General features: G+C 30.3%; 1 protein-coding gene across 1 annotated transcript in view; it reads right to left on the bottom strand.

The window, feature by feature from the left end:
* The window catches only part of DCTN2-p50 (dynactin subunit 2), a 39,955-nt gene extending 26,698 nt beyond the window's left edge, over positions 1-13,257 (bottom strand). The window contains exons 1-4 of the mRNA XM_087152563.1: positions 12,983-13,257; positions 8,381-8,464; positions 6,037-6,127; positions 1,170-1,237 (exon numbers count right to left, since the gene is read on the bottom strand). Coding sequence (XP_087008689.1) covers positions 1,170-1,237; positions 6,037-6,127; positions 8,381-8,464; positions 12,983-13,018 — 279 coding nt within the window. The 5' untranslated portion in view covers positions 13,019-13,257. The remainder of the gene's footprint in view (positions 1-1,169; positions 1,238-6,036; positions 6,128-8,380; positions 8,465-12,982) is intronic.
* Between the last annotated feature and the right edge of the window lie 11,562 nt (positions 13,258-24,819).

Genomic DNA, 24,819 nt, shown 5'->3' with positions numbered 1-24,819 from the left:
GCCAGGAAAATGACAACACAAAAACCTACTCATCTTGAAATATTTTTTGAAATAGATTTTGATCCAGAAAATTGGTTCTTTATTCATGCAACATATAGGAGGGTATCTAATTAATCTATTAACATTAGATATTGATTGCTGACTATCTATTTTGATTATAAACCACTAAATAAAAGTAGCCAGGAAAATGACAGATATTCTTGCGACAAACAAATTATTGACAGAAAAAATTATTTTAAAAGAAGTTTTGGGAAATAATACCCTTTGCGTATATTCTAGAAATGCTTACAACGGTTGAAATAAAAAAAATTAGACATTGAAAAATTTACGGGAAGTTTGAAGCTAGTTATTATTAGAAACACTGCTTGGGACATGCCAGGAAAATGACATTTTGAAGTTCAATTAAATTTTTTAACTATACAAAACAGTCAATGCTAGTGCAAAGTCATTTTAAACTGCTAACAGCAATGCAATTTATTAATTTTTTTTTTTTAAAAAAAAAGTTCTTTTAGTATTATAGTATTTGATCTTGGAGCAAGGGACAGTGAATTGTCATATTTCGTGAGAATCACCCATATATATATATGCCTGTTTTGGATCATTTTTTATGACCTTATATAGTATTATTCAAAAAGTTGAAATAAATTCAAACTTAATGAGTAAAAATTATAATAGAATTTTTATTATATAAGTAATCACCAAATAAAATTTTAAATTCTAGATATATGATTTACAAAAAATGAAAATTAACATCAAAACCCTTTAAATATTTATTTTTAATTGTATCTTGAAAACAATGAAGCTTAAACATGAAAAATTTTACATTATTTTCGCAGAACATTCCAATTTTAACAACAATCCTATCCTACTTGATGACCCACAAAGGGTTTTTGCAAGATAGTTTTAATTTTATATCAAAACGTCTTTTATAAGAATTTTAAAAAGAGTTTAGAGCATTCAGATCTTCTATAAAGAGGTTCGTAATATCGGCTTCATTCAGAACAGAGGAAAGAATTTCACTCTGAAAGGGCGGAGAAGAAATGTCTATTTTGGAGCAATTCATTTGAATTTTAACAACTATTTAATGTATTCATTTTAGTGACAAATAATTAATAGTTATATCATAAATAATTTAGACTAACAAATAATAAATTAAAAGGGGTTTGTACCATTTCCCAATCTCCAGATCTAACATCATAGCCAGTTTTTTTTCTGTGACCAATTCCATCAGTGAAATCTATTAAAGGAAAATTTAAATCAGTTACCAAATTCATTTAGGAAATAATTAGCCTCTTCTCAAAGCATTTATTTAAATGTCATGAATCAAAAATAATATGACTAATACAATGTTCAAATTTTAGTTGATTCTCCCCTTTTCATATTAATGTCTTGTTGTATAACACTTTAATAATTTCTATACTTTTTTTTGTTGTCAAAAATGCATTAATTCAATTGTATTTCATTATTATATATATTCTACTCGATATTCAATAAACCATTTTATTATTATTTTTTTTTTGTGTGTGTTTTTTAAAACAAAATGTCAAATAATATTTGAAGCCCTTCACTGAAATTAATTAAACCATTCCAAAGTATTTAACTATTTCTTTGAAATGCTAATGTGTTCGATAAAAAATTCAAAAATATGCACTTTTGTTCCTTAAATATGCTAAAATAATAATGAAAAAAAGGAATGAATACTTTGAATATGCTTTTGTATTACTCCACTTAACATGCAAAATAAGGATTCAACATTTAAAGAGATTCTTCACCCCTTTGCTTGTCCCTAATAAAAATTATATACTTCAGTATTCATTATCATTATTTAACTCAATACAATTTATTTAAGTTTTATAAAATATAATTATCATTTTTAACACTAGATTGCCCAAGGAAGTCATTTTGACTGCTTTTTAATTTCAATTAGAAAAACAATGACGAATATAATGACACAATTTCTTAGAATTTTGTGACATTTTGAACAAAATATAAATTGTTCTTATTGTTAATATTTACTAATAACTTGTTATATAACTGTAAATAATATAAAAAATATTAAAAAACAAATTTTAAACAAATTTCTTAGTTATTCTTTCGCAATCCAGTCATTTTGTCAGCTTTCGGGCAATATAGGTGTATATACTACTAAGTTTCAGTCTTTCCAGAGTTTTAAAAAAAATCATTGAATTTTAATCTATTGACTTTCCATTTTTTTTTTTTTTTTTAAATCCCTTAAATATATACTACACACATGCCCTTTAATGTGAGCCTTGAAAATGGGTCTTTGAGAGCTTGAAACTTCAATTAACATATTTTTGAAGGTTTTAATCAAGCAATATCTTCCTTGCGATTATTTATTTAATTATTTCTAGGGGTTTATTTACTATCCTTTTTCACTTCATTGTCATTGAGGGAAAAGTGCAATTAAGATGAAATCACCATTTCATACTTCAAACAAAATCAAACTCTTTGGGAAATTTCGTCAAAGATGTTGAAACAAACTGTCAGTAAAAAATCATTAAAGACTATTAGATCAGGTGATAATGAAGAACCTTTCATTTAAACAGATTGATATATTGAGTTTAAAAATTTAGCCCATTTTTAAAAATTCTATATAGGAAATTCATACAACTTGTCAAACATTTATTTAAAAAATAAACAGATGTTAAAAAACGTTTTTATGAGCATTTCCAGGAACTAAGGCGTTGAGAATCAACTGACCAAAAGAGGCATGTTCTTTTGATAGCCACTTTATTCCAACCCAGATTGGATATTTTAAATAAATATTGGTATGAAGGAATATTAACTAATTGATACAGATTATTTATTTAAAACAACAGTAAGTTGCTAATTACACCATTAATAGAATTCTATTGGATAAACTGTTGAAACTTTTTTTTTTCAGTATAAGGTAACCCTAGAATTAAAAATGGTATATTTTATTATTATTTTGCAATAAAATATGCACTAAAGAAGACCAAATTATACTTCTTATAATTTGCTCTTTGTCCTTTGTAAATATGGTGTGCTATATTTATGCAGTATAATTTTTTTTTTTAAACCCACATTGAGGTCTGAAACTTGCTTATTAACATAATGCAGTATTAAATAAAATGAAAATATTGTAAATCAATTCTGAAAATATTTCCCGTTAGAATTGTTTTTTAATACGAAAATTGCATTTCGGAAATAATACAACAATGAAAAAATAATATGTACAATACAGATTTTTCTACAATTGACAAAAGGAAAACATTCTAAACATACACTATTCTAAACATACACTAACGGTCAAAAGTTTGCAAAAATTTTGAAATCTACGAAAAAATGGTCTGAATTTAAATTTTCATAGAACTGCGAAAAATCATTCAAACTGCGTGAAAATTTGATATGCTCTAAAGTGAACCCTCTACATTTAGTTACATATAATCAAATTGCAATACTTTATTTTTTGCGAACTGAATCCAGCTTTTCATCATGGGTTGTTTCTATGGTGAAAAAAGTTGTTAAGTTTGAACACTTGCCAAACTTGCAAAAAAAAATTTTTATACTTTCTGTTAATAGAAAATAGTTTTTTCATCCGTTCTATGTAAGCCCTAAAAATTTCAGATCGATTTGAATTTTTTTTGACGAAGTTATAGATTTTTGAAAAGCATGTGTACTTTTCTCGATTTTTGAGCATTCCACATATGAGGTCTTTTGGTCTATACATCTTCTACCAAAGAACCTTTTAATTTTAATGTTTTCTATATTTTCAACTAATTAATATTGATTATAAAACAAATATTCTTATTCATTATTGTAATTACAAAGAATTTATTATGAATATAATTAAAACAATATCTCATAAATGTCACATTTCATCGAAAATTTGTTTGTTCTTGCAAACGATGCTCTGATATTTCGAATCGAAATCAGTTATGGCACATTTTACAACAGGAATGGAACTCTATATCACTTGAAGTGATTAATGGTTTGTTAGATCGAATGCCACGCATATGTAAGGCTATAATAAAAGCAAAAGGTGGATGGTTCGAGGAATCTAAGATTTAAATGTTAATTTATTTAATTACAAAATACGAATAAGAATATGTTAAATATTTGACCTGGTGTAAATAAAATAGTTTAGTAAAAATGCAAATTTTTTATACTATTGATATTTTTTTAGAATTATTTATGTAATTATTGTTATAACTTTTTATTTTAATTTAATGTAAAGTAAAAATATCACAACAAAACTAATACATATAAGCAATAAATATAAACAATAAATATAAACAATAATAGTTACAATAATGAATAAGAGTATTTGTTTTATAATAAATATTAATTATTTGAAAATATAGAAAACATTAAAATTAAAAAGCTCTTTGGTAGAAGAGATATAGACCAAAAGTCTGCATATGTGGAATGCTCAAAAATCGAGAAAAGTACACATGTTTTTCAAAATTCTATAGCTTCGTCAAAACAAATCGAAACGATTTGAAATTTTGAGGGCTTACACAAAACGGTTCAAATAACTATTTTCCATTAACAGAAAGTACAAAAAAATTTTTTTTGTAAGTTTGGCAAGTGTTCGAACTTAGCAACCTTTTTCACCATGGAAACAACCCATGATGAAAAGCTGGATTCAGATCGCAAAAAACAAAGTATTGCAATTTGATCATATGTAACTAAATGTAGAGGATTCACTTTAGAACATATCAAATTTTCATGCAATTTGACTGATTTTTAGCATTTCTATGAACATTTGAATTTAGACCATTTTTTCGTAGATTTAAAAATTTTCGCAAACTTTTGACCGGTAGTGTAAATCGAAAAGTAAAGTACAAAATGTAGACAAGTGCTTCATTTCCATTTATGCTTTTGATTGGAACAAGCACAATGGCTTAAACAAGATTTAAAAATAAAAACTCTTTAACTTGTTCAATAATTACATTATTTAACTAATTTCAAAGGTAATTAGAAAATGGATTTGGTGATGCATTATTTTATATTAAGAATTTTTAGAACATTTTGCTCCCATCAGTTTACTATTACACAATTTTCAATTTTAATGAGAAAATGCAATGTATTTCCATTTGATTATACACAAACCAAAACTATTTAAAACTTATATAAAAACTTAATTAAGATTATTTATTAAACCTTCATTTATCACATCGAAGTCCTCTTTTTAAAATAGTTCCTTCCCTAGGCCAAGGGGTCGCTCACCTGCATATGACTCCAAGTTTACTGTGACTGTTAAATTCCAAATCATTTTAAATAAACTGTACAAAGAGATCAACTCTTGTAATCTTCCTCTTCTACCTCATAAAATTTCATTAGAGGATGTTTCTTTTTTTATTATTATTATTATGATTCCTCAAAATTCCAAAACAACACATCAGTTAGAATGGATAAGATACTTTTGTACAATTTGTGGAAGATTCAAGTATTATGATAGAAAACATGTGAAAAATTGCACTTAGAGACTTCTGATAAACTCTCTTTTAACATTCATAAAGTATTGTTGAAGAACATGTATTTTTAAAAGAAATTTTAATATCTTATGTTGAACCTCAGGGGATAGAGCGTTCATCTTCCAATGTTGGCAAACGGTGTTCGAATCCCAGCGATGACTGGTTGATGCGAATTCCCCACCCGGCTTGCACCGACCACACTGCTGACGTAAAATAGCCTCCGTGGTAGGCAGATCACGAGTTAGAATCCCTTTGCCATCAGGCTAACCGTGAGAGGAGCTCGTGGTTTTCCTCACCATGTAAAGAAAATGTGAGTTAGTTCCACCAAAAAGCCCTCCACGAAGGCACATTTCTCCTGATACTCGATCCAGGAGTTCCCCTGTCTTCTGGATTGGGTTCAAAATGACATGGACACCAAGTCAAACGTCATTAGTAAAAAATCCCAAAATTGGGACGGCTGTCCGACGACGATTATAGTAGTAAAATATTTTGTGTTAAAAACTTTAAAAAAAGATTTCAATGAAATCTTCCTCATAAATTTAAAAAAAAAAAACTTATTAAAATGAAAACTTACCAACATTTCCCGCATCAAGTGTCTTTCCTTTAAATTTTGAATGAGCATCACTTGGAGAGATGTTCAGTATTTGTACACTGTCACACTGATCCTAATCATTCAGAAAATACACAAAAATATTTATTTTTCCTCAACAAATACTTTTACAGTTGAAATCTACTTCAAAATAGTCAGAAAATAAAAAAAGCCTCAGAGTTTTTGTAATCACAGCATAGCATAACAATATTTTCAAAAAATCACACCCTTATACAAGTAATTTTTTCATCTCTGAAAATTATAAAATAATAAATAAATTCAATTTTCTTTTAACAAATTGAGTGACAAATTTAAAATTTTTCAATAATATTACATAAAAATGGTTTGGTAAATTTTGTGGATTTCCTTACCAGTCAACAAATTATGTTGTGACAAATAACAGAATTTTTGATACGTGGGTAAATCACAGGCTGTTTCTCTGGGATTAATACATGGCCTTCAACATGGAAGACTTCAAGCCATTTCGTATTAATCATATGAAAAACTTCCTTTCTGAAATGTCTTTCGATTGTAAAAGACAAAAATTAGTGCCTGGATTACCACAAACTTTGTCATCTTGTCCTGAAACTTTTACATACACAGAAAAAATAATAGCATAAAACTTAGTGCTCAAAAATGTAATAATTGAAATATTACTTAAATGAGCTATTTTAGCACAAATTAACAGAGTGCATAGCCAAATCTTTCAACAAAAAAATAAGCACCTTTTAAGTACTTTTTAAGCGCTACATACATTAACAAAATGCAAAATAACTTTGAAAGACTTCACATGATCATGATAAAATAACTAGATTTTTTACATAGTACTCTTTTCTTCATTTTATTAGTCATTAAAAAACAATAGAGAGATTTTTCGTTTCGATTTCACAAGGTGGAGAACGAAGCTTGAAATTGAGAATATCTTGCAAAATGCAGCAGAGTTGCACATGAGAGTGCAATAATCTCACAAAAGCATATGCGGACTCGCTAGTATCTCGTCAAACATGTAACACGATTTTCGCTATCGCACGTTACGAAACAAAGGTAAGCCGAAATAGATTGTGGTTGAATGAATTGTGAAAATGTTGAATAGAACAATGTGAAAACGTCATTTCTGCATAATACGCAGCAAAAAAATCGGCACAGTAATGTCATTATCGAAAAGGGGAAACTAAGCACCACTTTTTTAAAACACCAAATGAAAAAACTTTCAAAAAACGAAAATAGGTACCTTAAAGCACTTTTTAAAAAACGCTACGCACCATAAGATATATACTAAAACATGTTTAGTATTGTAAAATAATAGCTTGGTATTATATCAATATGCAATCTGCCTGTGCAATAGACAATTCTTTTTTTTTAATAGTTGAGTTTTGCTTTTAGTGCCACAGCCTGGTTCTATATCTGCCTGTTATACCCTACAACAGGGGTGGCGAACCTTTAAGCACCAACGTGCTATTTTTTCTAAAAAATTGTTTGATGAGGTCATAGACGTGCCGTCAAATAATTTTGACTTCGTGATTATTGGGAAAATATTAATACTAAATATTATCAACTCTAAACTCTTTATTTATATTGAGAAGAAAAAAATTGCACTGTCTCAGTTATCCGCGTAATTCAACTTAAAGTAACATCAGTGTGACTTCTGTTGTTGCAGATTAGATGACAAATAACTTATATTAAGTAGTAAGATGTTAGTTTAAGAAGGACTGTTAATTTTTTTTTGCAAGTTATTTATTGTTAGCTTGTTTTTGATGGTTATTAATTGTTTTTTTAAGCATTAATTGTTACTTTTTTTTATTAATAATTGTTAATTATTTTGTGTGTGTTTTGTGAATTTTAATTTGTTACAAATGCTTCATAGTGTAATACCATTTGTGTAATAACAAATGTGATCGGTGGCGTGCCCGAAATATTGTGTCGGGTGCCATAAATGGCACGCGTGCCATTGGTTCGCCATCCCTGCCCTACAACTTTGCTGTTTCAAATTGACTGCAATACAAGTGAACTTCATGGGGTTGCAATATTTGATTCTGTGTTTGGCATTGAGTCCAGATGCATAAAAAAAAAACAGTTGTAACATTTGTTATAGATCTGCAATTACTTATAAAACGCATGTTTTGCGTTATAAAATGAATGGAATACAAGTGAACTTTAAATTTTACGGGGTTGCAATATTTTATTCCATTTTCAGCATATGACAAAAGCAGGACCAAAAAAAAATTGCTTAAATTGGTTGAAGAGAAAAAAATAATTGATAGAACGTAAGGTGCACAACAAATGAGCTGTAAAATGAGATCTTTTAATGAATAAAAGAAGGATCATTTACCACAATGACATCCGAAATGGAGAACGTTCCTTGTTCTGCTTCCGGTAAATCTGTTGTTTCGTAAACATCTGGTTGATCATGAGCCTAATAAAAAGTCAGAAAAAACATTTTTGTACATTCTGTTAAAAAACAAACATGGTTTGAATAACAACTTTCAAGATTAGAAAAAAAAAATAAAGATAAAATTTTGTATTTTTAAGTGATAAAATTTAAGTCAACACTTTTCAAAAGGCAGGGGTGATTGAGACACAAACTGAAAATCCCTGAGAATTTTATGAATCAAAACTTGATAAGATATCAATTTATATGCCATTCATAGTTAATGTAACTTTTTTCTATAATTAAACGACTTATCAATAAAGAATATCACACTTTCATAGTAACTCATTAAAGAAAAAACTTAATTCCTACAAGAATCGCGATATTGGATTAAAAAATCGCACGAATATAAATCACGATATTGGATTTTAACTGGAATGCAAAAATACAAATTGCATAACTGGATTTTTGAATTGCATAAATAAGAATCGCGATGTGCATGATTCTTTAGATCCAGAGAATAGGAATAGTGATGTTGGATTTTAAACTTGCTCGAATATGAATAGCGACGAACGATTTTTAAATTAGGTAAATACGAAAATCTGTGCCACGAATACGAATTGCGGATTCCGGCATCGTTTCGAACATTAAAAACCACGAAAATCAGACAAACCAAATATTATAATTGCAGAAGAGTCACGTCTCGTTAAAGCTATTCGAAGAAGGTTTCGAAATTTACATCATTTTAACTTAATTCTTACTCTAAATTTTAAATTGGGGTGAAAATTTTGTCGGGTTATGAGTTCTGATGCGTGGAAATCCGCAAATCGATGGTCTCGAGATTCTGGGAAAAAATCACATGCCTTGCACCTAATTTTTAGATCTGGAGGGATTATACGAAAAAACCGGAATACAATCACCCCTTAAAGGATAGTAACAAGACACAGATCATGGATCTTAAGTTACATCTAAGTGAAGTTTATAAAAATTATAAAGAAATACTTTATATCTGAAAGAGCGTTCAAAATTATATTTTTAAAATAGTTACAGTTATGAACTGGTTCACCAAAGACACTTGAAATTCGATATTAAATATTTTTGTAAACAATTTCAAATTAGTTCACAAAAAGCATATTTTTGCTAATGAGGTTGATTAATGGCTGTTTCAAGAGTGCTTTCAATCTAGAATTATTTCTTTTCCCTCTACATATTAAACACAATACACTAAGAATGATTGATTGAATGGATCCAAAGGAGAAGCACCAAACAATCAATCAAAAAGAAACACTGAGCTTGTGCATGAGCTGCATTGGGCTATTATAATTGCTGAAAAGGAACACACTTGAAACAAATAATGCTATAGTAAATGAACTAGTTTAATATAGTTGAAATATCATCCCATAGATTGCACTTTGAGTGGTCACCATTTTTTAAAAGACTAAAATAAGAAACAAAATTCCCTGTATTTTCCCAGAAAAACTCAAAATTCTCTGTTATTTTAGGTGAAATTCCCTGTGAAGTGGCAAACCTGGTCTTTTTGGACCAGAAGATCACCAATGATTTCAAATGTATTATTTATTTAAACAGTCGATGCAATTTTATGAAATAATTTTTGTTGAATATAGAACTAAAAAAATGCAGGTAAAGAAATGCAGTACAGATTAAAAGAAAATAATATTTTTATAGAGATGCTGGATATTTAAATAGAGCAAGACGCGCAGTAATAGTGAAGTTTTGGAGGATGAAATTCGGTTCAAAAAAATGACATTGTGAGAAATGTTAGAACAATTTACATAGTTAACTAGCAGAGCAGGAATTTTTCCACATTGAGTTTTCCAGAAGAAATGGGTCTCTTTCAACCCAAGTAAAAAGAAACTGCTTTTCAAAAAAAGAAACCTTTTTAATTAGTTAAAAATTGTCACCTAGCTTTAATAGCAGGGAGATAAGTAAGAGAGGAGTTTAAAAGGTTCAAACATCCCCATACAGTGTTTTCATCACAGAAAAAAAATGTGTGAGAATTTCTCACCCTTTCTCAAAAACAGGGTGAAATTTCAAAAAGTTAAGCAAGATTTCTAAAAAAACACAAAAACTCATGAAAAAAAACCAGTTCTTTAATTATAATACATTTTTAACGTCTTCTATTTTTTAAAGCATTGAATACTTTTGGTGCATCATCATAGAAGATTTTGCCTTTACAAGGTATTTGTCCATCTTACATAAGTGCATAAAACATTTGAACGTCTTACATGAAGAAACCTTACCTACGGTAAACAAGAGGTTGCAGAGAAATGTGTTCTGAAAGGGGTTCCGTGGTTTTGTTCTGTTGTTCGAAAAGGTTCAGAACAATACTGGTAAATAAGGAAGCTAGATAATGGGGGAGATGTTGAAAATAATGAAAGATCCAGGAAAAAAAGTGAAACGGATTTCATTCTAAATGACATAATTTGAAACTTTTGCCAAAATCTGAGAAATTCGCGAATTTTGAAATTGATTTATAGAATGCGCGAATTTCTCGTGGTAATAATTTTTTAATGCGAGAAAAGAAAAATATATGCGAGATTCTCGCATTCTCGCGCTGAAGTGAAAACACTGCCATATACGAATGGAAATTTTGAACATATTCTCAAACTACCTACTCATTTTTTAACACTTAACAATACAATAAAATAACAGGTCTTTTCATCAGTTACGGTACGTGCAGTGTTTGTTAAGAAACTATTTTTTTTAAAAATTATAATTTGTGGGTCTTTTAAAGATAAAAAACACCTTAAAAATCATTTTACCACAAGACAAAATTAAAGTATCTCTTAACATGGTTAGCAAATTTCTTTTCACTATGGGAAAATATTCCTAAATTACCTACCCTATTATAGGATAAATAATCATTCAGCTATGAGGTAGATCTTTATAGCTATGGGGATATATGAGTTAACACTTTTTGATTCATGGCAATTTCAGGGGACTGTCTCCTGTTTTTTTTTTTTTTTTTTAGGTACCTATTTTGTGAAATTTAGACATCATTTGTGAAAATTAACAATTATATTAAAAATCAACACAATAATATGGTAAAGTAAAAAAATATTTTTAAAAATTGTCACTACAAATAAAAAACATATACTTATTAATCATATTATGACTCGTAAATTTCCATATATTTTTCCTCATATATTCAAAAATAATTTTGCTATTCCTAATTTTGGGCTAAAAAATTGTATCCAAATTCAAAAATCCTTAAAAGTCATTGCCCATAGTCAAATTTCAACTTGATTTTAATAAAAACATTCATTTAACAGTACTAGCTGCTGGTAACATTGGTGCTAAGCACTGAAAGTTATTTTTATTATGAGAACATTTTTGACTAGGTCAAACAGAAAAAAGTTTCACAGAGAAAAAAATTTTTCATAAAAAGTAAAGGTCTGTTAGAATAAATACTACTTGATTGTTTTGTTGATGCTACTTTTTAATGTAAAAAATTACTTTTGAGTGTTTTTTAAATTATCTAATTAAGAATAAAGGGCTATTTTTAAGCATAATTTTTTAATGTATTTTTTTATTGCCGTTACCGTATTTATTTGATTATGAAAAATAGACTGCGATTACCTGTCGGGATAAAAAGCATCAAGTCAACGTACACCTTATTTCTTTAACTGGATTTTCATAAAGGAGGGGGGGCTGTGAAATGATTTTTGCTCCTTAAGGGGGCGGCAACGTTAAAAGGGTTGAGAATCTATGGTTTAAACCATGGATTAATCCATTCTGTCTTTGCCAACCCTGATTAGTAGGGTAGTATTTGTCAAATGATTTTTATGGGACAATATTATCCTTTTTATTGAAGTGTGTTAAAGAGATATCAAATAAGTATAAAAATTTTAAATAGTCAAAACAATAATAATCTTTTTGAACATTACAGGATTATAATTAATGTTCTTAAAAATAAACTATAATGAGAAATAAAATCTGTAAATTCAGTATATGAATGAAATTATTCCGCATCAAAATATACTATTTAGAACAGAACTGTTTCACTGGAAATTTACAGAAAATAAATCTTCAAAAAATATTTATTTTTGAGCAATTTAAAATGCATAGGAACAGGATTCAAATAGGTTTGGAGAGATTTTTGGTCTAAAATAGTAGTTATTGAAACATATTTACCTCATTCAACTCATGCAATATAGTTATGTAATACTTAAAAGAAGTTAATAAAACATTTTTGTCAAAAATGTGTTTTTATAATTTCGTACAGTAATACAATTACTATATGATGTCCTAAAATATATTACAACTCACTTTTGGTAATTGAAATAACTTCTACCTTTTAACCTACTTAATCGGATATAGTTCAATATTAGAATTTTAGTTTTATGTAATTAATATAATAAAAAACTTTGATATTTCACTGCAAAAATATAGGCTGAAAAGCAAATATTCTTCATTCCGTTCAACCCACATTCTGCAAAACTTTAAAATCATAATAAATGTATTTTTTAAAATTAGAGATTACTTTCTTCCCAAAAATTAATTAATTTAGTGAAATTTGAAAAAAATTGACAAACAGCTTACAATGCCAGGTAAATCAGCATATTTAGGATTGGCCATCTTAAATAGAATGGTTGAAAACAGAAATATTTCTAAGATGCTACTTTTAAATTTATCTCAGTCAGCTACTATGCTTGAGTGGATAAAAAAAGAGTTTAAATTAAAGACTTGCAAGAAATAGCTAACAATACTGTAACCAGCAAGCTAGATGTAAACATAATAATGCAACAGTGAAAATTACAGTTTCCATCTGATGATGTCAAAAGGCACGTTTTAAAATGTACACTGATTTTCAGGATGGTGTTTTCTCCACTAGGGAGCGCTGAAAAGTGTATACCGCTTATACTTCCGGGTTACTGTTCCCGGTGTATTTCAAAGTCATTTGGTTCACAACGTGTCAATAATATATGCCAACGTTCAAATTTAAACCTGAATTATAATGTATAAATTAATCTTGCTCAACGGACAATATACTAACACTAACATAAGATGGTGCACAGCTTGCAACGCGATCAAACAGTAATGAACAAATGGAAAGAGGCCAAATCAAGACTGCCAAAAAAGCGAGTTATTCAGAATCTAGCAACCATGTCACCTTTTTTAACAATATATCTCTAAATATCTAAAACAAATTTTCACTTCAAACTCACCAGAATTACATAATAACATTAATATCTTATGATTGTTGTGTCCCGCAGTGGACTGATCGTTAAGACACGGTTCCCAGTAGATCACCGAAGTCAAGCATCACTGGCTACGGTCAGTGTGCGGGTGGGTGACCACTTTGATCAGTCTGCGTAGGGACCGAGGGTGTGCGGTATTGGGACTCGTTAAACTGTGCTACCGTAAAGTGCTCAACTTCGCTCGCAGGTCGTCGGGCTACCGAAGCGGGGGTGCCATCCCCTCCGCAGAGGATCAAAATTGTGATGGCATGTCTTCGGATCATTCTCCGGGATGTTTCCCAGACCGTCGCCAATAGCCCATTGTGCAGCTCTAGTGCGACGTAAATTAACAACAACAACAATGATTGTTGTTGTTGCTGTTGTTAATTTACGTCGCACTAGAGCTGCACAATGGGCTATGATATCTTATGAAATACGGCAGTTTTGAGCTCAGAAATTATCTAATTTATTTCTTTTATTGAAAACAAAATTATCCGTTTGAAAATATCGCCTCGCAGAGTAATATGTAGTAAGCAGCTGCAAACTTCCTAACCGGAACTAGAGCAGGCATACAGCTCGAGATTGTTATTGTTTACATTTCTACTGAAAACATCATCCATTTCAGTCAAAATTAGGATAATCGGGACAATCGGATTTTACAGTATTTTTTAAAAGATTTTTTATAAATTTTAAAGCATCAAAGATCGATTTTCTTGTTTTAAATCTAAATCTTATAAATAATATCGGAAATTTCTTATTGCGGTCCCTGTATATTGCAGTGCATATAAATAAACGTGAATTTTTTTTAGATATTAGTTTAAGGTTGAGTTTTAAGACATTTAATTTAAATGTTGATATGTAAGGTAAATAGCTTGTTTGATTCGCATCGAAAAATTTAGGCTATTGATTTGGTACAATTAGCAAACCGTTATGTGTTACAATAAAATTTGGATAAATCAAACAATAATCCAAGCAATATTTTCAGGTTTGTGATTAGACTTTTCCACGTTAGTGACAAAATTTTATCTTTGTGTCGAAGCCCATACTTATATTTATTATAGTTCTCGTTTTTTTTTTTTTTTTTTTTTTTCTTGCTTAAACGTATGCATTGCGGTGGCACCGCCAAATGGGCAGTAACTCTTATGATAAGATCGCCAATTGGCAGAGGACTTGACTATGGCAACCCTGGAATGCAGGGAGAAAAACTCTTCTTCCCTCGCAGTCTGCGATAGTGAATGTCGCTGTGGATGTACCGTGCTCTATCATTTTGATGTTTATTACTAATTAACTAATTATTATGTAACTATCTTTAAATATTAAATTAAACTTAAATATTATGGCTAGCTGGTGATTTCACATTATTTCATTTTTAAAAAATCTGTTTTCTTCTTTTTGGGCACGGTGTACCCCACATGCCTCATTAGACAGACAATCACGATTGATAGGCTCAAACCAGCATTTTTGGCCGAAACACCTAAAGTTTTGACAAGTTCCAGTGTTAAAACGGACAAACAAACAACCCGTTGTGGTTGGGTAGTGCAAACCCCCCGACGTTACGTCACCTTTCGTTGACACTGCAGGGGGAGTGTGTGGCGACACCGCGAAATGGGCAGTAACTCTTATGATGAGACCGCCAATTGGCGGAGGACTTGAGTGTGGCAACCCTGGAATGCAGGGAGAAAAACTCTTCTTCCCTCGCAATCTGCGATACATGTGGCTTAGTGAATGTCGCTGTGGATGTAACGTACTCTATCATTTTGATGTTTATTACTAATTGACTAATAATTATGTAACTATCTTTAAATATTATGGCTAGCTGGTGATTTCGCATTATTTTATTTAAAGAAATCTATTTTCTTCTTTTGGGGCATGATGTACCCCACGTGCCTCAACATATTCTTAAATCGATAGTCCTTCTGAAGCGCTTGATGGACACAGAACCAGTTAAATAACAAATAATGCTATTTAGGGACTGTAACATATGATATTTCCGTATCTTGATCAGTCGAGCCAATAAGAATCGCGAAGGTGCCAGTTTTGCAAATATGAAAGAAAAGGAAAAACATGGTGAGTTTAGTTTGAGGAAACTTCGAGTTGGTTCTTTTCAGAAACGTATCTGGAGGAAATGGGGACTATGGCAATCCCCCTTTCGGCGCTCTATTTAAAACCAAGGCCGGATTTACGTACAAGCTAAATAAGCTGTAGCTTGGGGATAAACATAATCCAAAATTTATCCGCTTATTAGCTATGATTCGCTATTTCTCGAAGAAATAATAGTTATTTTTATATACCGAACACTTTATTCACGTTAAAATATCGAAAAATATATTAAAAAAATAATATAAAATAAATTAAAAGTCGACCCTTGCAGGGTTTCGAACCAGGGTCTCCGGGACAACAAATCAAAGTTGCCCAAAGCATTACCAACTTCGCCACGTTTCACATGCTGGTCCCACGAATATTTAGCTTTAAACACCTCCTCCCGGTTAGTCAACAAAACATATTTTGGGTCATAGTGGGCCCAATAACTGGTTTATAAAAGTTTCCTTCGGTACAATTGTTAGTTATATTAAACTCTAATTTCCGGCCGAGATTGAAATTTATAGGTTCATATTATAGGGAGTTACGGGTTGTGATGTGTGCGTGCCTCCTGAGACGACTTTTGTGCCTTTTTCATTTATTATTCGCTCGTTAGCAAAGAAAAATAATTATTCTTACATGTAGAACACTTTATTCAAGTTAAAATATTGAAAAAGAAGTTAAAAAAATAACATAAAATAAATAAATATTATCCGAAATTTATCCGTTTATTACCTATTATTTGCTATTTCTCGAAGAAAAAATAGTTATTTTTATATACCGAACACTTTATTCACGTTAAAATATCGAAAAATATATTAAAAAAATAATATAAAATAAATTAAAAGTCGACCCTTGCAGGGTTTCGAACCAGGGTCTCCGGGACAACAAATCAAAGTTGCCCTAAGCGCTACCAACTTCGCCACGCTTCACATGCAGGCCCCACGAATATTTAGCTTAAAACACCTCCTCCCGGTTAGTCAACAAAACATATTTTGGGTCATTGTGAGCCCAATAACTGGTTTATAAAAAATTCCATTGGCACAATTGTTAGTTATATTAAACTCGAATTTCCGGCCAAGATTGAAATTTATAGGTTCATAATATAAGGAGCTACGAGGTGTGATGTGTGCGTGCCTCCTGATACAACTTTTTTGCCTTTTTCAGCCATTATTCGCTCTGTAGTTAAGAAAAATAATTATTTTTATATGTAGAACACTTTATTCAAGTTAAAATATTGAAAAAGAAGTTAAAAAAAATAACATAAAATAAAATAAATAAATATTATCCGAAATTTATCCGTTTATTACCTATTATTTGCTATTTCTCGAAGAAAAAATAGTTATTTTTATATACCGAACACTTTATTCACGTTAAAATATCGAAAAATATATTAAAAAAATAATATAAAATAAATTAAAAGTCGACCCTTGCAGGGTTTCGAACCAGGGTCTCCGGGACAACAAATCAAAGTTGCCCAAAGCATTACCAACTTCGCCACGTTTCACATGCTGGTCCCACGAATATTTAGCTTTAAACACCTCCTCCCGGTTAGTCAACAAAACATATTTTGGGTCATAGTGGGCCCAATAACTGGTTTATAAAAGTTTCCTTCGGTACAATTGTTAGTTATATTAAACTCTAATTTCCGGCCGAGATTGAAATTTATAGGTTCATATTATAGGGAGTTACGGGTTGTGATGTGTGCGTGCCTCCTGAGACGACTTTTGTGCCTTTTTCATTTATTATTCGCTCGTTAGCAAAGAAAAATAATTATTCTTACATGTAGAACACTTTATTCAAGTTAAAATATTGAAAAAGAAGTTAAAAAAATAACATAAAATAAATAAATATTATCCGAAATTTATCCGTTTATTACCTATTATTTGCTATTTCTCGAAGAAAAAATAGTTATTTTTATATACCGAACACTTTATTCACGTTAAAATATCGAAAAATATATTAAAAAAATAATATAAAATAAATTAAAAGTCGACCCTTGCAGGGTTTCGAACCAGGGTCTCCGGGACAACAAATCAAAGTTGCCCTAAGCGCTACCAACTTCGCCACGCTTCACATGCAGGCCCCACGAATATTTAGCTTAAAACACCTCCTCCCGGTTAGTCAACAAAACATATTTTGGGTCATTGTGAGCCCAATAACTGGTTTATAAAAAATTCCATTTTCACAATTGTTAGTTATATTAAACTCTAATTTCCGGCCGAGACTGAAATTTATAGGTTCATATTATAGGGAGTTACGGGGTGTGATGTGTGCGTGCCTCCTGAGACGACTTTTGTGCCTTTTTCATTTATTATTCGCTCGTTAGCAAAGAAAAATAATAATTCCTACATGTAAAACGCTTTATTCAATTTAAAATATTGAAAAAGAAGTTAAAAAAATAACATAAAATAAAATAAATAAGTAAATAAATATTATCCGAAATTTATCCGTTTATTACCTATTATTTGCTATTTCTCGAAGAAAAAATAGTTATTTTTATATACCGAACACTTTATTCACGTTAAAATATCGAAAAATATATTAAAAAAATAATATAAAATAAATTGAAAGACGACCCTTGCAGGGTTTTGAACCAGGGTCTCCGGGACAACAAATCAAAGTTGCCCTAAGCGCTACCAACTTCGCCACGCTTCACATGCAGGCCCCACGAATATTTAGCTTAAAACACCTCCTCCCGGTTAGTCAACAAAACATATTTTGGGTCATTGTGAGCCCAATAACTGGTTTATAAAAAATTCCATTGGCACAATTGTTAGTTATATTAAACTCGAATTTCCGGCCAAGATTGAAATTTATAGGTTCATAATATAAGGAGCTACGAGGTGTGATGTGTGCGTGCCTCCTGATACAACTTTTTTGCCTTTTTCAGCCATTATTCGCTCTGTAGTTAAGAAAAATAATTATTTTTATATGTAGAACACTTTATTCAAGTTAAAATATTGAAAAAGAAGTTAAAAAAATAACATAAAATAAAATAAATAAATATTATCCGTAATTTATCCGTTTATTACCTATTATTTGCTATTTCTCGAAGAAAAAATAGTTATTTTTATATACCGAACACTTTATTCACGTTAAAATATCGAAAAATATATTAAAAAAATAATATAAAATAAATTAAAAGTCGACCCTTGCAGGGTTTCGAACCAGGGTCTCCGGGACAACAAATCAAAGTTGCCCTAAGCGCTACCAACTTCGCCACGCTTCACATGCAGGCCCCACGAATATTTAGCTTAAAACACCTCCTCCCGGTTAGTCAACAAAACATATTTTGGGTCATTGTGAGCCCAATAACTGGTTTATAAAAAATTCCATTGGCACAATTGTTAGTTATATTAAACTCGAATTTCCGGCCAAGATTGAAATTTATAGGTTCATAATATAAGGAGCTACGAGGTGTGATGTGTGCGTGCCTCCTGATACAACTTTTTTGCCTTTTTCAGCCATTATTCGCTCTGTAGTTAAGAAAAATAATTATTTTTATATGTAGAACACTTTATTCAAGTTAAAATATTGAAAAAGAAGTTAAAAAAATAACATAAAATAAAATAAATAAATATTATCCGAAATTTATCCGTTTATTACCTATTATTTGCTATTTCTCGAAGAAAAAATAGTTATTTTTATATACCGAACACTTTATTCACGTTAAAATATCGAAAAATATATTAAAAAAATAATATAAAATAAATTAAAAGTCGACCCTTGCAGGGTTTCGAACCAGGGTCTCCGGGACAACAAATCAAAGTTGCCCTAAGCGCTACCAACTTCGCCACGCTTCAAATGCAGGCCCCACGAATATTTAGCTTAAAACACCTCCTCCCGGTTAGTCAACAAAACATATTTTGGGTCATTGTGAGCCCAATAACTGGTTTATAAAAAATTCCATTGGCACAATTGTTAGTTATATTAAACTCTAATTTCCGGCCAAGATTGAAATTTATAGGTTTATAATATAAGGAGCTACGAGGTGTGATGTGTGCGTGCCTCTTGATACAACTTTTTTGCCTTTTTCAGCCATTATTCGCTCTTCAGCAAAGAAAAATAATTATTTTTATATGTAGAACACTTTATTCAATTTAAAATAATGAAAATTACAATTGTCACGTTAAAATTTTGAAAAATGTATTAAAAAAATAATATAAAGCTGGAATATGAATGAACAGAATGTGTGAAAAAAATAGAATGAGTAAATAAAATAATGTTTTTCTCTTAGAACTAGTGACGCCATCTGTTGGCATTTATTAAAGTTACGGTCCACCACATACATAAGCTGAAAATGAATAAAAAAAGCCGAATTATGGTTCACTTTTGAGAATGATGGTTTATTTTTAAATGAAGTGAAGAAACTTGTCATAAGCGTTAAAAATGGTAATTTCGAAAGCATTTTCTTTATAAAAGACTTTAGTAGATTTATTTTATTTTGATTTGAAAAATGCGGTATGAAATACTAATGTAATATTTAATAAATGCTTATTCTTTTCCTAATTTGTTCAACATATAGTGTTTAGAAATATATTTTCATTTAAAAAATGCCATTTCTATTTAATTGGTATTTTACTTCAAATAATTTAATAAAGGAAACCGAAAGATTAAATAATAAGATTTATAGGTTGGACCTAAATATAATCAGAGATTATAAAAAGTTTTAACTAGATGTTATAAAATATTACTCCCTGGTTATAAAAAGTACTAATTCGCAATACCTCTTTAACTCTCCCCGGAACATTCCATAAAACACAGTTTGGAACTGCTTCTCTAAAGTATCATGATAAAATTACCAAAATTTACCACATTTACTACCGAAAAGCTTAGTAAAAAACTATATTTTTACTATGTTTATTTCATGAAAAGTCATAACCAAATCGTTACGGATAAAATTACCCTGTTTTTTGGCGCTCCCATAAATACAGTGAATTTTACAATATTCGAATAGCTTCCCAGTGCTGTTAGTACCATGGTTTTCATTTCATAGAAGATACTGTATTGTGATTTTCTCAAAATTTCAGATTCTATTTTGACCCCTCAAATTAAGAAAAAGCGCGAAATTAAAGGGGGGGGGGCAAAACACGATTTATTGTTTTACATAAAGAACATATACTGAAATTTTCACCAAAATCAAGAAAGTCAAATATCCAAATGACTCTTAATTTATTAAATTAAAAATAAGTATATATATATATAAAAAAAAAAACACTCCAGGGCAGGCTTGTATATTTGGGCTGATGAAAATGAAATCTAACGCAAAACTGAGACATCGTGGGTTCTATTCCAGCTGATGACTGTTTTTAATTTTTATTTCTTAATACTGAAAAATGTTTTTCTTATTAGTATGAATGTTAAAAAACTAATAGTTTAACAATTATTTAAGAAATTTGAAGGCTCCTTGTCCACACCAACCCTCGTTCTCACTAATCATTGCAGAGGAAAAACGATTTATTTCCATTTTTCTTTTTTTACAAAAATTACGATTGAATTGCCAATTACATTTTGAACATGACAAAATTTAGGCAAATCAATAAAATTGGTATCAATCAATAAAATTGGTCTTCCTCAGAGTCATAACTCAGTGAAGATGGGCTCAAGGGATAGAGCAGTCGCCTCCGAATGAGGCGAACCGGGTTTGAATCCCAGTGATGGCTGGTCGATACGGATTCCACACCCGGCTCGCACCGACCACAGTGCTGAAGTAAAATATCTTCGGTGGTAGACGGATCACGGGTTAGAGTCCCCTTGCTGTCAGACTAACCGTGGGGGTTCATGGTTTTCCTCTCCATGTAACTCAAATGGGGGTTACTTCCCTTAAAACGTCCTCCACGAAGGTAAAAATTTCTTCCAATACTTAATCCAGGAGTTCCCTTGTCTGCTGGATTGGGTTCAAAATGACAAGGCTACGGAGTTAAACATTAGTGGTCGTAAACTCGAAATTGGGTCTGCTGTTCAATGAATGTTATAAAATAAACTAATAATTTGGTCTGGATAGCCTGGTTGGTAGGGCGTTGGACTCCTGTTCGTGAGAATGGGACTTCCAATCCTGCCGGCCGAAGAATATGGTGACTGGTGTTAAATCTGTCGTGGTCACAAAGTCCTCTAAGTTATCATGACAAATCAATCTCTGGGTACTGATCCCTTGTCTCGTGGATTGAGCTCAAAATAACAGGGCTACGGATTTAAGCATTGGTATTAGAAATTGGTATTAGACTTAGAAACAATTTCATGTTTCTAAGTCTTATAGATTTTGAGCTGCAATGCAAAATGTTACATGAAACGTAAAAAAAAAAAAAAAAAGATTGAGAAAAAGAAATTGCAAAAAATCATTTAAAATTGCAAATAATATGTAATCCGAACATCAAATTTTGTTAAATATATAATCGATCTTCCATCATACCAATTTTGTACTCTGTGCTTATGATGATATTAAAATGTGTAACTTTTTTTCCTCTTTCAAAAAAATGTGGGCAGTAAAGGAAAGGTTAATAAAGGCAATAAAAATCTCATCGCAATCAATATATTTAACAATCAAGTAATATTATCAAATTTTTTAATAATATAATGTTAATACTCTACAATAAAAAACAATGACAATTTACTTTAGGTATATAGAATTAGAATTGAAGTTATAAGGGCCCCATCATTTTCAGTAGCTTATAGACCCACCAACCTTAAATACGGCCCCTGATTGAAACATTTTTATTCTCTATTGTTTTACACACAAATTATTAGAATTATACATATATATGTGTGCGTGTTTTAGTTTCGTATTTTTTCTTCTTTTTTAGGATAATAAAACTTTTATTTGAAATTGTATTGCAGACTTTATAAAAATTAAGTATTTAATTAAAAGTTAATTACAATTAAAAATGCTTAACCTTTGCTTGGTCATTTTATGCATACAAGTCCGAAGCTTGTTGGAAACCATCAAGTAAATTAGAATTCTAATTATCAGATAATCACGTACGTTAACAATTTTAATGGTTCGACAGGGAAACGTTAAATATTTTATACAAAATAGTTCGAAGAAATTGTAAGTTACTTTATTTTTCTATAAACCCATAGAAATATGCTAAAAAATTAGTGCATACTATAATTTGAGAAAGAATATAAAAACGCACTTATTTAACATGTCATTCACTTTTCATCGAATTTAGGTTTTTGACCTTCAAAATATTCCCCAGAAGCTTAGTAAAGACTAGAAAACAGGTAGAAATTTTGGGCATCTTAATGATGCCACCTCCTAAATATATTTGAATTAACTGGAATATTATTTTCATATAACGAAACAAAAATTTAACAATAGTGCTATAATAGCGAGAAAACACATTTAAAAAAATCTGCACTAATATTAATACTTTAAAGACACACATTAATTTCTTTTGTTCAATTTCATCACATATTTTACTAAATAAATAAAATAAAGAATAAAAAACTCTATTTCCATAAAGATTCCAATTTAAATGGTGATTTCAAAATAGAATGCGGAATTAATTTAATTCAAAATCAAGGGAGAAACGTTTATTCTCTAAATTGAATGAGAGAGATGGATAACACTGTCATTAATAAACCACTCTCTTTTGTTTAAAACCCACTAATTTTGAATTGGTACCACTCTCCTTTAATCTGTGTTTGAAACCGCTATCTCTACAACGTTACTCAAACCCACTCTCATTTGATCAAGTTTTATGATCCACTCAGTTTTGAAAAAAATATTTGTTGCTTCGTAGACGCTTTAAAATATTGTTTCATACGTGGCCCAAATCAAAATATTCATTTGTTCACTAAATTACTATCAAAACTATTCTCAATCGAGTTTGAAACAATTATTGATGCTGTTACAAAGAAAAGCAAAGTCATATTTCTCATCTGCGAGCTGAATGTTTGTACTTTGTATTGTTTCGAACTTCAGAGCAGAAACGATTAAATAAATTATTTTGCTTATCAAAAAAAGATTTTTTGCCCTTTTTTTTAAAAAAATACACAGATGTAGGCCCATGAAGTTGAACTTTTCTGAATTTCTTGTTGGAGTTTGGGTCCTAGTTAGGTCTTATTTTTAATTTCCTCGAAACGCGAGATAATTTTTATTTAAAAAAATTAGCTAGTGAGAACATTTTTACGTGCGAATAATTAAGGTTCTTGAGGTTGGGGAACGAAGCGAGCTGAGGTCGAAACCTCTTAGTATTCTTATGCAGCTCAAAGACCGCACCAACATTAAAATATCGAAGACAGTTCCGACTGATTTTTACACATACTGCTTGTACACATTCGAAACCATCCACTGCTTGAAAAAAACGAGCTATCCAATGTTATTATAATTTTAGTGTTTTCTGGCAAACGGCGCTGTTTTACAGAAATATAGCCAAATAAATTAGAGCACTCAAAACATGGCAAACTTTACTCTTTATTTATGCTGTGATATTAATTTTGTTAATATATATATATATATATGATTTATTTTTGGGCTACAAAATGTTCGAATCCGCTACTTTTTAATCTTAAGTTCTGGCAACACTGTTCCAAAAGTGTCTGAAAGATCGGCGGACGCAATCCTATTTGACATGGAAAAAGATGATAGATAATTATTCATTGTTGAAACGCAATGAACTCAATCTCAAGCCATCAAAATCTTTCTATATCCCTCAACTTATATAAATAGCTATTTTTGACAAGTATTTCAAAATTATATGCATACAACCTGATTTTTAAAATTTATTACAGTATAAATGTGCCAGTTTGTAAGATTGAATGGAAATTAGGCTTACATTTTTAACATAGATAATTTATATAAATTCAAATGATACTGAGCAAAGTATAGCCGGTATGGGCACCGTTAAAAAATACTGGGGTTCCGATAAAAAGAGCGTGGGCTCGACAGTTGATTCACCAATGCAAACATCATAGGTTTACGTAGTGATCAAAAAATGTGGTTTCGAAAACTGATGATCAGATGATAGTAAATTCGATTTTTTAAAAAAAAAGTTGATTCGAGCCATGATAAGATAACAGGTTTGAGTCATTTTACTTTTGATAATTTTGTCAAAATAAAATGACAATGATTATTTATCTCATGTATATGATATAAAAGAAAAGTAGGCAATACAA

This window comes from Parasteatoda tepidariorum, chromosome 1, assembly GCF_982258835.1.
Source record: "Parasteatoda tepidariorum strain Cologne lab strain chromosome 1, Ptep-v5.0, whole genome shotgun sequence".
Taxonomy (NCBI): Eukaryota; Metazoa; Arthropoda; class Arachnida; order Araneae; family Theridiidae; genus Parasteatoda; species Parasteatoda tepidariorum.
The sequence above is the reverse complement of the archived record's forward strand: the minus strand, read 5'-3'. Positions and strand labels throughout refer to the sequence as shown.